The sequence below is a fragment of the Folsomia candida genome, unplaced genomic scaffold, assembly GCF_002217175.1.
Source record: "Folsomia candida strain VU population unplaced genomic scaffold, ASM221717v1 Fcan01_Sc030, whole genome shotgun sequence".
NCBI classification, from domain to species: Eukaryota; Metazoa; Arthropoda; class Collembola; order Entomobryomorpha; family Isotomidae; genus Folsomia; species Folsomia candida.
Genome location: NW_019091222.1, coordinates 1219385 through 1236120, shown reverse-complemented (window position 1 = coordinate 1236120; position 16736 = coordinate 1219385). Strand labels below are relative to the sequence as shown.

At 36.8% G+C, this 16736-nt stretch overlaps 1 protein-coding gene and 1 long non-coding RNA gene across 2 annotated transcripts; one reads left to right on the top strand and one right to left on the bottom strand.

Annotated features, from left to right (window-relative positions):
- Positions 1–7508: 7508 nt before the first annotated feature.
- LOC118439045 (serine/threonine-protein kinase PDIK1L-like) lies at positions 7509–9246 on the bottom strand. Its single transcript, XM_035860059.1, has 3 exons — positions 9106–9246; positions 8955–9041; positions 7509–8879 (listed from the first exon to the last, which is right to left on the bottom strand). The coding sequence occupies exons 2-3, from the start codon at positions 8987–8989 to the stop codon at positions 7634–7636; spliced, it is 1281 nt and encodes a 426-aa protein (XP_035715952.1). The 5' UTR covers positions 8990–9041; positions 9106–9246; the 3' UTR covers positions 7509–7633.
- Positions 9247–14940: 5694 nt separating this feature from the next.
- Positions 14941–16160, top strand: LOC110860244. Its single transcript, XR_002548928.1, has 2 exons — positions 14941–15117; positions 15612–16160. It is a non-coding gene; the product is annotated as an uncharacterized LOC110860244 (long non-coding RNA).
- The last annotated feature ends 576 nt before the right edge of the window (positions 16161–16736 follow it).

The following is a 16736-nucleotide window of genomic DNA, read 5'->3' as shown; positions in this document are numbered from 1 at the left end:
CGTGCAAGGGAGGTGTATGGGCATATCATGTCTGCACTGTATCGATCAAAACGTAGTAATGATGGGTCATATTTTAGGGTTGTCGACTGACGAGATAAAAATGAGGTTGGGACTGATTGCTTGACCTCAAGGGATTCGTGGTGGAGGGGTTTTTTGAAAATTCCATTAAATTCCATTTATTTAGCATGTAAAAACGTCTCTAAATACTCCTAGAAATATAACAAATAGTTGATTCTCATTTCAAATATGTTCACAAGCGCCACGGTTACAATATTAGTACAGGAAATTTTTATAAATAGGCCGTCCCTAAGGCGCCATATTCGAATTTTTGAAAATATCAGAAATTTCGGCTGCTAATGCCCTGACAACGCTTTATTTAGCAAAGTATGGAATTGGGTGCCTAATAGAGATTTGATAATTACAATTACTAATTGCAAAATTTATCTAGCCACCATATTTTTGGCTCTTAGAATTTTGACACGTATTGAAAAAAAAACTATAAACATTCATGCTTAGAGTTATATCCCTTGTAATTTTTAAAAAGTTCTTGAATACCTAAATATGTAAAATCCATACAAAATTCTAATTGTTGAAAAATAGAGGTTTTCGCAGTTTTACTGCATAGCTTGTGTAAAATAAATTTAATTCATGATATCTTATCTAATGAACACAATTTACATTGTTTGATTTGTAAAATATGTATAAGGGGACAAATTACATAAATAATCCAGCAGAATGCGGTTAAGATTTTTAACCAGGTAGCACTTATGTAAATATATAAACCGTGATTGAGTTGTATCGAAAAATTACAAGTACATAACCTACCAACGCTAAAAATCTACATACTTTTTTTGGTTTATAGTATTTCTCAAATTTATTAAATTTTAATACCCAGATCAAAAACCCATGTTCGCTTAAAGTAACGACAAAACGACATAATTTTCGTGGATATAAACACTTTGAAGGACACACCAAATCCAAATTTGTATTCGATTCGACATTCCACACCAAAGGAAAATAGTCCCAGAGATGCTACTGCTCCCCATAAGATAAATAGGGTCGCTATGCATCCATCCAATGTCATTTTGTTGGACGGAGGTGTAAACTTTCCTGCACGAACTCTTCTAAAGTTTAGCCTGGATCGGATTTCATCCATTAGCCGACCATAAATACCTGTCTCAAATAGGGCCGCATAGTGGGACGGCACCTTCGAATTTCCCGCGTAATTAAATGTAATTCCAAACGGCATCGAGCACAATGTGTCCGTACTTTTCAAAAACTTAAAAATATGCCTTCGACAAATAATCAAACTCCTCCCTAAGTACTTGTGAATTTGCGATGAATGCGGACTTGCCGCATTGAACAACCTCTCTTTCAACAATATTACCCAGCTCGGAGTGATTTAAAAATGATATGTTGTGTTCGGAAAAATACTTCGGGAACAAAGAATGTTTGGGATGAAACAAGTTCAACAATAACTCTTTCCCCTGAGCGATCTCTAACTGGTGGGGTACTTCAAGGGTAAACTGCTTATATTCGTAGGCCAGAATACGGGCAAAAATACTCATTATCTGATGAGCCTTAACCCAACTTGGCCTTGGTGGAGAGGAGGCTGAAGCACGGATCCGACACCTCTCTCATTACTAGCTCTCCATGGAGAACGAATTTGAGCACGTCATCATAATAGGAATCCAACAGGACGTAGTCCAAATGCGAGAAACTTTCTTTGGAGTTACGGCTCAAATTGTTAAACCCTTCTGAGGAATACTTAACTTTTTTATAGTCGCACACCAAATCTCGAAATGTTTTAATTTTAATTGATGGAAATGGTGAGTTGAATTCATCAATCATAATTCCGTTGTAGCAATTTGTCAGAAAGACAGACATTAATAGCCAAGAACCAAGCACGGTACGAATAAACTTTTTTCGCTCCACTTCTGCCGGAAGATACATTCCTTCCTCAAAAACTAAGGCGATTACGGCCATGCTTGAGCATAAAAATGACTTGATATTTTCCACTTTTAAATAAACCGATATAACCATCACGAGAAAGAACAGGGTTGATAGCAGCGCGTACCAAATTTCGGGTTGAAATGGGGTCATGTAGAAATCAAATGTAGTGGACGTTTTTTTGTAGCAGGTTAGAAACTCCCAACCTCGAAATTCTGTCACTACTGTTTGATAAGGTCCGGAAATGTGGTCAATTAAAATGCTTGAAGATGAGCCTAAATAATCTCTCTGGGCAAGTGTTGCATTCGTTTTGAAGAGTACATAACGCGCCAAGTGTAAATCAACCGATTCTTTTGACAACCGATCAAAAGGATTGTTTCTGAACGTATGGGGATCGCCAGATGTTGAGATATCCGTATTTGTTGTGTCCAATATCCATACCTTTGGAGGTTGCGAATGTGTTTGAAAAATAGAAACTAGGTTATCCTCCCCTCCAACCAACAGGCAGAAGTTGGTACGCATTACTTCCACTCCGGCGACAGCGGGATACCTCCAGATGCGAGGTATCCCGCTGTCGCCGTGTATTCCAGCGAAAGCCACAAATTTTATCGAACTACGGCGGAAATCGGTAAGCATTTGTTTTAAATAATTCTTGCAGTTTGAAATAAGGAGGATGTAATTGATTCCTGTTTTTATCGTTTCCCATCTATCATTATCCCAAAATCTAAATGGTGATTGTAATATTAGTGAGACCCAGAAGGAACGCTGTTGATCTTCAGATTTTCGATCTAAATTCCCATACAAAAAGGTGATTCTGCAAGGAGCCAGGCGTACTTTGTAAATGTCCGAGACAAATGTATTGTTAAGATCGTATTGGGATGGACGTAGGGATAACAATGAAACTGGCGATATTTTAAAATTAACTAAGGCTGTAGGAGGATAACATGAAGGTTGGAAATTGATGGATTGTAAACCGTAATATACAATTCCAACATCACAATATGGTACATTTGCAAGTAAATAATGTATATTCGGCAAAAAAATGGTAAACGATGTAACTATTTTCGTAATGCAGATAATTCCTGTAATAAAAAATGAAATATTTGACGGGCACATTTTAAACACAGAGACAGGACAACAGAATATTTTGAAAAATGCAAGGTTAGATGATCCAATTTTGTGAATACAAATAGCGTCAAAACTTGATAAATTTACAAAATGTTTGTTGAACATGACACATCCCTATATTTTCCAATTGCTGCGCATTTGCTATCTAGGGAAATACCGTTTTAGTTTCCAATCATATTTGATTACAATGTATCTGATATATTTGGTTGAGGTACATAGATAGTAATTATCTTTAGATTCATTTGTGGAATGAATTATGGAACTTCCTCATTTTAGATTTCAAGGTTCATGTAGTTATTTTTCAACAAAATTTTGCATATATTTATTACATATTTCGACCGGGTATATTATTACAGCAAAGTTTACTGTTTAATAGAATTTTCTGTCAAGTTTCCAGATGTAAATGCATGCAGTGATGAAGGTAGAAAACCCGAGCAGAAGTTAATTTATGCAACTGCACCGACGGCATATACTAGCTACATACATATATAACTATACATGCATAGATGACCTTCTCTCAATTCAACATGACAATAACGATGGTCAAGTTGGTGACGAAAGGATTCGACCTCTTTCATTAACCAATGGGCAGGTGAATGGACAACTGATGCAATTTTTTAGGGACGACAAAGAATAGAATGTAGGCGATGAAAATAATTGTATACATGCAAAATATACTCAAGAACAAATAGAAAGCTGGAGCCACAATTTTTGTTCAATATGCTTCTACAACCCATATTCACATATAGTCACCTGGCGAATATGGGATGCACATAAATACATATTAGAGTGTATCTCTATCCTTGCTGTTATAAATTGAGCTGTATAAAATCAGTACTATGAGTGAACATCAACGGACATCCTCGATCTTTTGGGCTTTAGTCCTCCAAGCTTTTGGCTGATGGCTTAATTAAATGATGGGGTTGACATTAAAAGTTAGAAAATTATACCCACCACAGTCTTAAATTTTGTCCACTACATAAATTGTGGTGGAAGATGTTCAAATGAGGGTATCAATTAAAATACCAATTGTATTACCAATTAAAAAGACTGAAATAAACAGAGCCTTAAAAAAGGACTGCTTAGGTGACGCTATGTACGATTAAAAGGATGGAATAACCCCCGCTCCTTACCCCCTCCCCACCGAATAGTTAGAGAAAACATGCATAAAATAAGCATCACCGCCCTGGGAAAAATTTCGAAATCAATTATGTAACCTTGGTAGCGTGGTAACAAAAAAAGTTACTCTTTTAATTTCGCTATTACATATATTACATCTCATCTTATCTCACAATATTTTAAAATATATCTCGTAATATTTGTCACTCCAAAAAATAGAGAAAAAAAAGTTAAAGACAAGAATAGAAAACCATCAAGGTACGGAAAGAATGCAATGGTATGACAAGTGCGGCCGAAAATTAAGTTAAATGTTTAATTTTGTTATATATGATGTTAAAGTTGTACAATATTTGTATAAAAAATGTGCATGTATAAAATACATAAAGTGAAATTCTTCCCAGGGCAGTGGTGCTTATTTTATCAATGTTTTCTCTAACTAGTCGGCGGGGAGGGGGTGGGGAACGGGGGTTATTCCATCCTTTTAATCGCACATAGCGTCACCTAAGCAGTCCTTTTTTAAGGCTCTGTTTATAAGTTCAAAATTTCGAAATCTGTTATTATTCTTGAAGTCCCACTAATTGACCAAAAATTGTTGTGAGTCATGGAGCTATCGGGGGGTGCACGGGGGTGTGGCTATCGGCGACTTTTTGAATATTTAAGGAAAGCATATCACGTGACAGTATTATTTCTCAATGGTGAAATTATTTCTCAGGAGAGAAAGACCGTTACGATGGTGACCTAGAATAACGAAAACCATACCCCCTGGTGGGTGTGGTTTCCTTCGATTTTGCATTATTCAAGAAAACCATATCATGCGACACAAATATTTTTTCAGCTAGGAAAGGCAACTCTGATGGTAAATTCCAGTTTTAAAAAACCATACCCCCAGGTGGGTGTGGTTTTTTTTAGCGATATGGTCACAGCTCAAGTAAACCATGTCATGCTATACATATTACTTATTGGAAGAGAATCGCCATCACGATAGTCATGTTCAATTTTCAAAAATCAAACCCCCCATCAGTGGTGTGGCTATAGCGCTTTTGGCAATATTAAAGTAAAGCATATCACGCGACACATATTTTTCATCAGAAAAGCAGGGACATCACTATGAGGACCAAGGATTATGAAAGACCACTCCCCCAGGTGGGTGTGGTTCTAAGTATGTTTGGGTGATATTCAACTAAATCGTGACCTACGACTTAAATAATTTATCACCGGGTAAATACTACTACGATGGCGAAGGTCACGATTTAATTGATCATCACCCAAACATACTTAGAACCACACCCACCTGGGAGAGTGGTTTTTCATAATCCTTGGTCCTCATAGTGATGTCCTTGCTTTTCCGATGAAAAATATGTCGCATGATATGCTTTACTTTAATATTGCCAAAAGCGCTATAGCCTCACCACTGGGGGGGGTTGTAGTTTTTGAAAATTGAACATGACTATCGTGATGGCGATTCTCTTCCAAGAAATAATATATATAGCATGACATGGTTTATTTGAACAGTGACCATTTCGCTAAAAATCACACCCACCTGGGGGTATGGTTTTTTAAAACTGGAATTTACCATCAGAGTTGCCTTTCCTAGCTGAAAAAATATTTGTGTCGCATGATATGGTTTTCTTGAATAATGCAAAATCGAAGGAAACCACACCCACCAGGGGGTGTGGTTTTTCATTATTCTAGGTCACCATCGTAATGGCCTTTCTCTCCTGAGAAATAATTTGTGTCGCATGATATACTTTCCTTAAATATTCAAAAACTCACCGATAGCCACACCCCCATGCACCCCCCGATAGCTCCATGACCTTCAACAATTTTTGGTCTATTATGGTTAATCTAACAAAGCCACAGCATTTTCTTGCTGAAAGGTTATGTGGCGTAGGCTGTAATGCTAAGAAGCATTGGAAATTTGAAATTCAGACATTTTTGCAATTTTGTACCGATTTTCAAAATTCGAAATGTTTTGGAAACTTTGGACGATGGGCTACAATATATAATTTCAAATTTTCGAAATTCGACCCCATTGACCTGTAATTAAGGTCACAAGGTCAAAACATGACGACATTTCCATGGTTCGTAAAAATTGGTTTTCACCAAATTTTATTTACAGGGGGTGTGCCCATCAGCGCTTTTGGCAGTAATCAATTTAAGTAGCTAGTGCGACACCAATAATTTATCGGGATGGAATGGAGACACCGATGGTCAGCTCAAATCACAAAAAACCACACCCCCAAGTTGGTGTGGCCTTGCACTCTTTTGGCAACATCCGCGCAAAGCATGCCATGCGACACAAATAATTTATCGAAATCCAGAGGGGACATCTATCATCACATCTAATTATCCAAAGCCACACCCCCAAGTGGGTGTGGCCGTCGGATTTCACGGTTATTCCCATGAAATATCATATAGAATACCAATAATTATCTGAAGCGAATGATTGCTTCAATGATAACGTGTGACACTGTGGTTCTATGCAAAACAAAAATTCGTGAAAAGCCTTTAATTATCTATAACTACATTATTTGGAGAATACCGCTGAATTGTCATGTAAGTTTCGAGATTTGTCATTTATCGATTATCATTATTAGTGTGATTGTGCATACAACTGCCGATAAAATATTTAACTAGAAGGTGAGTATCAATTTTAGATAAGCCGTTGTACGACATTTAAATAGGATCCGGATATTACAGTTAGGATTGCTTTCATCCACAAATATGCACGCTGAAAGATAATAACTATTTTCACTAATAACAGTTATTTTAGCGAGTCAGATATCCAAAATGTGTGATTTACAATGGCTCTCCCGAAAATGAATGGTGCACAAAAAGCAAGCAAATAAAATTTGTGATTTGTAATCTAACACTAGCGAACGACAATATCAACAGAATGGAGAGTATTTTTTTGCATATCATGTACCGACAACATAATTGTTTGATCTTTGAAAAACGGGTTTCTTTGCCAAAAATCACGAAAAATCAACTTTTTAACATTGGTCGGTATAGGGAAAACTCAAAAATTTGTGAAGAAAAATATCCAAAAAAAATCAACTTGTTACCATCGAGGTGTCCACAAAATAAAAAGGAAACACTCGCATTTTTAGAAAATATGAATTTTGAAAAAACTCGTCATATGACGTACTTATTTGGTCCTCAAGGGACAGTCGTCATGAACCGATTTTTTTCGATACGTGGTATTGGAGAATTGTTTTAAATCCCCGCCAACTTGTTAATTATTGGAAACTCTCAAATACGGGTCCGCCGACATACCATTGATGAATAAAGTAAAATTAATCCCATCAAGATAGTAGTGACTCAAATGTGTCAGACATATGTATTCGCTGAACACCTCACTTTACTGGCATGCATAAAAATCAGCTCACACGCATTAATATACATAAATGTACTAGTATTAGCCTCAGAGCAATATTTATGTATTTCTAAAAAATTCCAATATCAATAAAACCAAAAACAACAATAAACAAAAACAAAAACCAACAATAACCAAACAAATATCAAACCTAAGACCCAATTTACGATTGGGTCTTAGGCCAATTTCAATAAACCCGTTTTCCCGGATTTGAACCAACTCTTGTTTCCCTATCACATTTTTGGCTTCATATACATCCATTAATTGAGAAAACGGGCAACTCTGACCTTGAAGAAGTAAAAGATTAGAATTAAAAATGTCATTTTGTTGGTCAGCCGTTAGATTTTCAAAATTTGTGCAGTCATGTAGAACTAAAGGATGCAAAGTTCCAAGCTGGTTATCCCACTTTTGAAAAACCGTCAACACTGAGACAAATCCGATACGTTCCGCCACCTTTCTCCTTGTCAATCCGATAATTATATCTCTAATTCCAGACATAATTGGATGCTCGTTAACTAACTTTTCTTCCTTATCGTTTACTAATCTATCAAAAAATTCACCACTTTCTTTCCTCCCAATTAATTGCGACACTTCCCAAATTATTAGGCCTAGCGAGTACAAATCAGCTTGGTAGGAATAGTCTCGATACCGTGTTTCGGGTGCCATATACGTCGCCGTTCCCACATTGCTGGTAAGATTGCCAGTCTGACTCTGGTCGGAATGGAGGGTGCGGGAAAGTCCAAAATCCCCTATTTTAACGGGTGGTTTATACTTTCTCTTCGAAAACATGACGTTTTCAGGTTTTAAATCTCTATGAATAATTTTGCTATCGTGCAAATATTTCAGGCCAGTGGACAAATTTTGTACTATAGTTTTCTGGAGTGTTTGGACGTTTAATTGTTTCCCATTATGTTTTTCATTTAGCCAATTTCGTAAATTTTCTCCGCAAAGTTCCATCTCAATTCGGATTGAGGGTAAGGTAAGGTTCGATTTGAGTCTGTCCAAATACATCAACTTTAACGCTTGAGCTTCTTTTAGGTGTGACAAGTTCTTGAAAATTATTTCAATGTCTTCACATTTCAGATTTTTCTCCTCCATTGTAAATATTCGAACGATGTTTTCGTGTTTTCCTAACCGTTTCGTGATAGCACCTTCACGAAGGAGTTTTTCCCTTTCTTGGTTTCCCGATGGAAATATGAATTTTTCTGCGATTTCATTTCCGAACGTTTCAATTGATTTCAAAACGATGCCAAATGCTCCTTCGCCAAGGATTTCGATATACAATTTTTCCTTCATTTTCTTCTTGCTAGAAATGATATAATACAAATTAGTTAATTAATTACTGTCTACATGTACAGATCGTAATTTAGTTTATTCTTACACACAAAATAATCCCGGTAATCCCGGTGAAAACATTGTAAAATTATCCTTCACAATGTTCCAGTGGTGACTAATCTGATCTACTGAACTATAAAAATGGTAATACTTATTTGAAACTGTTAAATTAAACGTTGCTCCCGTATGGTCCTTACCAGTAACTGAGTTATGATCACAATACAATCATTTTTAATTCAAGTCACCCGTAAAATTTTAAAATTAATTAGAAATTTAGAAACAAATTTTGTAATATATGAATTACATAATTTAGTGTAATATGTGTTCTTCATGATCTGGAAAGTTCGTTTGGTTTATCAGCTTCATTGAGTTGGGTAAATTCGCTTGGTGCTTGCTTATCTGCAAAAATGAGTGATAACATTTCCGCGGATGGATACACTCTTAATAATCCGGTAAAGTCACGCAGGTAATGATTTCTCGGTAATAAATTTGGTAACAATATTTTACCTAGCAGTAAAAATTCGTTACCATGATGGTAAAACTTTATTACCACACGGGACAACTCATCATTACCACTCTGGTAGTCATATACTTGTGCTTTTCGGTAATGTTTATTACCACATTATTTACAGTGTATGTCTACAGCCAGATAAGGGAATTGAACAAACATAATGAAATATGAAGTTAGCCATGGAGAAATAGAAAGCTTACATAAGTAAAAAGTAACTGTACTTGCAAAAATATCGATCTGAGGAATTATTTATTTGCTCACATAAATTCTACCTGTTGTGCAAGACATATATATTCTTATAAAATGCTAAACCTAACGTTATGACTATTCGCGACTTGCGTAAATACAAAATCAGAGAAGCAAGGCAGAATGTATCTTTTTTTAACGCAGTTTATGTATTTGTACCCGGTATGTCTTTATTTAACCGAGTGAAACTGAGAGCTAAGACAACTTTTGTGTAAAATTTACCCAATAAAAGTTAAAATTTATTTAATGTTGTAGGATTTTCGCTCAACCTTGACTAAATTTTGCACAATCAGTTGTGTTGGCGCAAATTTTACTCAATCTTGAGCAAATCTTACTCAACTTTATTTAGAGTGTACCACAAAACGTGGTGTTAAAGGTTAAAATAGGCAAAACCCTAACTTATAATTTGTGAAAATTTCTTTGGAAATAATTCACTATTTCTTTTTTTACAAGGATTTTTCAAATATTTCTTTCATTTGTAATCGAACCCTATTTTACATGGCACATCATATTTACCTCGATCGCGATATACAAAAGTTACATTTGTGCAAGGATATTATATTCCTACATATGTACCGTAAAAACTCAAATAGTAGCCGGGGGCCACTATTTACGAAATTGGTAGCTGGGACTTCGCTACAACATTATTAGAGCAAGGCTACTATTTGAGTTTTTACGGTATATATTATTTGTCCTCTGCATGCATATCGTACTGGACATAGATACATATGTACCCGTATCTCTGGCAAGATAAATTTTTGCGTCTGGCTATTCTTGCGTCACAGGCTATTGACGAACGCGTTTTTTCCAAGTAGGCATTAATATCTGGTCTCCCTCTTCTCGATGAGTCCACTGTCGCCGGTATGACATAAAAATATCAATTGGCACGACTCATCTCCAGTAGATTTTCGTCTATTTGTGGGTGTAACACCTCTGGAAATTTAAACCCGGGTTAGAATGGGCTAAAAATATTATACCTGTTCATTTTCATTCACATGAGTGATTATGATCAAGAATGATCCTTTGAATGAGTTTTTATGACTTTCCTTTCATTGACTTAAAGTGAGTGTAAGATTCCCTCCTTTCAAATGAATGATAATGAATGTTTCACTCATTTCATTTTCCACTCTATGATTAATACATGGGGAGAGGTATGACATGAAGCCAAATGAAATGAATATGAAAGAAAATGACTGAACATGACTCAAAACCGTGAATCTGAAATCTTGATTACTGACTTTTGAGTGAAATTTTTTGTTCTGAACAGGTATATGCAAACTACTGTCCACCTCTGATTATTTACATACATCCCGCGTCGGGATTTCTGGTGATATCAGGTGAATGGTATCATCAGAAGTAATTTAGTGTAAATACATACATTAGCCACACATGAACACCATGCAGGTGTACCTAAAGGTACTCAAATTTACACCGTGCGGTGTTCCTATGTGGCTACAGGGAACTGGATTTGCACCAAATTATTTGCTGTGTACGTGCACACCCCAAGTAGTGATTTCTGCCGATACCACAATAATAATGGTATCATTGACGCAATTGCAATACGGCATATTTATTTTGTAGCTGTTTTATCTCTGGCAAGATAAAAAATCAATTAAATATATTTCGTCAGGCAGATCCTGAATAACATTCAACTTCGCATTCATACCTCGTTTTTTAGCCAACACTTGACTCCACAAAAATAGTTAAATTGGTGTCGCGTTACATATTTATGACAATAGAGTATTTAGTCTCCATCATTTGAACACAAAATTAAATCATAAAACTTTACCAAATTTTTAATTGTTCCTAAAATAAATAACGGCCACTTATATAAAACTTATTAAGAATTTTGTGAAATGTTACGACTCATAATAATTTTACTCGCGCCTTTCTTCATCAGACAAACTAACGGGGTCGACTTTATCCTAGAAAGTGATCAAGACTTCCAATAGTACGGATTTACTTGTTTGGTCGTCAATTATTCCGGGGAAACATGTCAGCTGAAAACTGTGCCTAGTCCGGCCGAAATTACCGAACTATTTCCCACCCAGATTTCGAACCTTGTCGTGGACCGGAGAGGATGAGACGCGAGGTGGGAGAGTATTCTACGTGGAAGGGAGTAAAATTGGAAAACGCTTCTTATTAAGGGCGAATAGCACGATGCTTCCAACCGGGAAAATTATTATGATAAAATCCGCCAAATTTTATACAGAGGTTTACAAAGGATAAGACTTATTTGATTACGCTTTAATATTTAGTCGAAAGTCAGGGGTAAATTGACACATTTATTTTTATTTGTAAATACCTCTCAGAAAATCGGTGTTAAAATAATTCCAAGTGGTACAGATCATGGCTTTATGAAATTTGGTGTTTACAATTTCGATAGTACATTTTTATGCACTGGTATAATTTAGAAACCGTTCGGTGGCAAGTTACATGTAACCGAGAAACCGATACCTTTCGTATAGCAGATTTCTAATGAATATGTGCGTAAAATCAAATCTGTTAAAAATGGTCACATTTTTAGTTTGAAAATACATAACTTGCAGAAGGGGTACGAACCTGAGGGGTGGTACTATCCTGGCTCTGATCCTGAATTTACGGGGACCTGGATATCAGCAAAAAAAGGTCCAATCGACTCATTTTCTGATAAGGTGCATAAATATAAATTTCCCGCCCTTTAGAATTGCATTCATTCATTTACTAAGAATCATAGGTGCGCAGCTTCCAACCGCTCCCGCCTCTGGCTTCCGCTTCCGACCAAAATTTTGGCTCCCAGCTTCCAGTGCTTCCGCTTCCGACCAAAAATCGCTGCTTCCGACTTCCGGAAGTCGGAAGCTGTGCACCTATGCTAAGAATGCCGCGGGTAGTGGTTTGCCCGGGTCGGGTACTACTCGAAGAATTTGTCGAATTATCCGTCCCCGGCCAGGTACCATACCGGGTCAGGTAATCGCGTTATGACCAAAGTCCAGTTTTTTTTTCTGGTACCCGAAATACTGGTAAAATTGGCCGGGTAATGGGTATCCAACCATTACCCGCGGCACCCGTATCATTTATTTCGTATCACAGATCTACATCGTCCTAACCCACGACCAATTCAATGAACTCACCGTTTTCACTAGTATCCACATCCTGTTGGACCCACCTCCCGTCAAAATCGACGAAATCAACCGGCCCGCCGACTTTGTCCGGCTTGGCTTCACTTTTACCACGCAAGACGCCGAAATTAGAAACGTGTCCAGTGGCGCCTAACTTCCCGGTTATTTTCCCCAATCGTACAAATCTTTGCACGTTTACGACGGCGAAACCATCATGTGGCTCGAGGTGGATGAAACGCTACCCTTTCGGCGCCACGGATTTTACTATTACCCCGAATTACCGACAATGACAATGACGACAGGGCGATGCAGATGCATTACTTCGTCGAATCAGATGGCGTAGGATTGTTCGCGTATAATAATCATGTCAATCAAATGTCAGTATTTACCAAGATTTCGTTCACTTATTACTATTGGTAGGAGGATGTCGTGACGACAACGACGCCGAATTTACCCTCGACAACGACAACACAGCCGACGACATCTACGGCGACTAACAGACAGACGACTACTCAACAAACAACAACGCTTATCGTTCCTTCTTCGAGCGTTTAAACGACCAGGACGACGACATGGTCCACAACTCAACCTACAACTCCGTCCAGCGGAGTTCTGTTAACTGATGAACTGAACATTATTCTGTTTTCGTTCTGGACGACGGGATTTCTTGCATGCAAATTCAAACTAGTGGATTAATTGGCCTTTAGCGATGTTACATTTTAAAGTCAAATATTTATAGAATTGTGCCAAACGATGCTTACTCGTAGTTTATGTGAATATCTGTAATCATACGTGTTCGAAGAAGAATTATTCATTCAAATATTCATTCATTCACATGTAGTATGGGTAACATTCGTTCAAATATTCATTCATTTATTCAATCACTCATTCATTCATTCAAACATTCACTCATTCAAATATTCATTCATTTATTCAAACATTCATTTGTTCAAGTATTTATTCATTTATTATAAAATTGACGTTTACTATCACAATATTTGCTTAAATCATTTGTTGATTCAGTAGCTTGAAATTTATAATATTCATATACGAAGTCATGTACAAAGTAATTATTCATATGCGGGCTAACTAGAACTGCAAATTTAACAGACCTTTACAAGGTAATAAAGAAATTATTTGCATCAAAAAGGTTCCCGGAATGTAATGATGTAAGAATACATGAAAATTTCTACCACAATCACAATGAATGAATGAGAAATGTCAGACCGCATATCCTCATTCACTTCAGATTGAGATAAATGAGTGACAAATTTATTCATAAGTCGTTTAGTATATTCACTCATCCTGTTATTCAATTAAAAATTTTATTCATTCATTCAATATTCATTGAATAAATGTATGGACCATATTTATTCATTCAAAATTCATATGGTTTTGAATAATTCACACTCATTCATTATTCAAACTCACTTTATTGAGTGAATGTGAACAGGTATGTCTGTAATATAGACAAAAATATTTGTAAATTTGCCTTGTAAAAAGTTTAGCCCCAGTTCGGCCTTTTTGTTGCACCTTAATTTTTTAAACAGGATCATATATCTTGTACAAAATTTTAGAAATTTTAGAAATTTTATACATTTGGGCTTTCTCGTGATAGTGCTATTTTCTCCAACTTCAATAAACTCAGGTCGCCACATTCAATTTTACATTAGGCACTAATTACTGACCAACTAATCCTAAGTACAAGAGGTTGCGAAAGACCCCAAATTGAAAAAAAGATGACGTGGATCTGGATAAATTAGTGATCCTATCGGGTGTCCAATACCGATTTTATGACATTGTGTTAAAAACCTGAAATTCGGTGCCAAATTATAGAAATCATGTATGTACCACACAATCTCCATCCCGAAGGGTTTTAATAAATAATACTCCGCTTAAGACAAAAAAATAAAAGTGTCCCTGACTCGGGTTAAATGAACACTGCACACTGTACGTTTTCATATGGGTTTTTAACACTAAATACTCATCATTGCGTAAATCCCAATAGAAAACCAAGCTTAACAAAGTCACAAAGTACAAAAAACAACATGCCTGTTGCCTTTTAACCTGTGCACAGGTTAAAAGGAAAGTCATGTTTTTTCTGATAACGCTGTGTCAGAAATGCGCAGCTTATCAGACCTGATGATTATCTCTTAAGTCCAGAATGTGGCGTGATGCAGGGAACACTGAGATTTGGGAAACTCCAAAGTTACACAAACAGTTCACTTGAACAAATTCGTCTCAATTAAACGATTTCAGTTAATTTACCTCGGCAATAAATACAAGCCCAACTTCGGACAAAAGTATCATTCGCAAACTTATTTGGGCATCCGAAGCTTGCCTACTTTCTCGAGGTATGTACTAATAATCCCACTTCATTATGGTTGAATTTAGTTTTAAAATATTTAATTTAGGTTGTAAACCAGTCCTAAAATCTCTAAATTAAAATTTGTAAACCGTTCCTAGATGCATCAAGAAACACGCTTGAAGTGTGTATTAAACATTACAATCTCAATTTGTCTCTTGTTTTTTTTATTTGTTTTGTGACTCTCGTAAATACAATACTTATTTGTACAATTCTAAAATCTCCTGACTAGGTAAACTACCTAGTAATTTGATAAATTTCGCATAGATATTCCCACAAACTCGAGAGTTTCTCGAAAAAATATAAATAGCCTCAAAATCCAACCCTTTTTTGTCCCATTAAGTTTACTTGACTTCAGAAACGTAAAATTCCAGATTAACCAAAATCAATCGGTATTTCCCCCTCACCAATTTTATTGATTATTTTATTTCTACATTTTCTTAACTTGAAATTTCTCAAAAAATTACTAAATACCTCGTTTAGCCATCACTACCACCATGTCTACCCAACTTTTCGCCATGGCGACCATCTTAACCATCGCCCTGGCCACCTGCGCCCCACAATACGGCGAAGTTTGCAGCAGCGTTAACCAATGTACCGCCTATTCCGTTAATTTTGAACAAAGCGTTACTTGCATGTTTCGCCCCAACGCTACCAATCCGGTCGGATTATGTTACACGACCGCTGTGGCGGCAGGAAAATGCGCCTGCGCGAGAAACTGCGGCGCATTCGGCGATCATCATGAAAATGGCGAATATTCCCCGGCAGACGGTCACTGCGTCGCATTTGTGGGCAGACGATGTTACAAATACTGGCCAGTGAATGACTGTGTCGAAAATGCTTATTGCCCAACCAACAGCAGCTACTGCGTTTGCAGTTTGGGATTCGAAACCGGACCGGATGGCAAGCATTGTGTGGCTGCTAAAAAATAAATGACATATTTTTTTTTCTACCGAATTTTGAAATAATCGAATAATTCGACCGTATAAAAAATAGCAACGTAATAAATATTTGGTTTTTTTGCACAAAGAATCATCGTTTTCAAAAATCCAAGCAGCAAATTTCTTTCGCATGATAATGAATTTCACAGTTAGTTTTTGTTAAAACTTAACAAGTTTGAGTCCCACCCATAATTTTCTAAATAACCTTTTCCACCCAATTTTTACGGATAACACGAAAGGCAACTTAAATTATTATGATAATTGGTCTAAATTAGTTAAATTGTTGGGACGAAAAGCGGGAATGTCTCCGTTAAAAATCCCCGGTGGGAAATGTGAAGGTAAAAATGTGGCATTTAAACATGTTTCTCACCGTTGACACCGTAACGGCTGGGGCACTTTTGTACGGCCTGCTTCAAGTGTTGCGCGCCACACCGGAAGAACCATACATGCCGTTGGAAGTAACGCTAATCTTGGCGTTGTTAGGGGTCCTGTCATACTATGGGATTGTAACCCATGTCATGATCACGTTATACGGGAAGGATGCGGTTAATGCGTGTAATGAAATGGTCAAGCTTGAACGACAACGGGTGGAATGGATGGCGGAGGGTAATTAGATAACAATGGAGAGTATTCTCCCAGCGTATTCTGACGATACTAGTGCGCTTCA

Coding starts and splice junctions, on each gene's coding strand:
- LOC118439045 (XM_035860059.1), bottom strand. CDS start 8,989: ATGTTTTCACCGGGATTACCGGGATTATTTTGTGT. Junction 8,880..8,954: donor TTACCGGGATTATTTTGTGT/GTAAGAATAAAC, acceptor TATCATTTCTAG/CAAGAAGAAAATGAAGGAAA.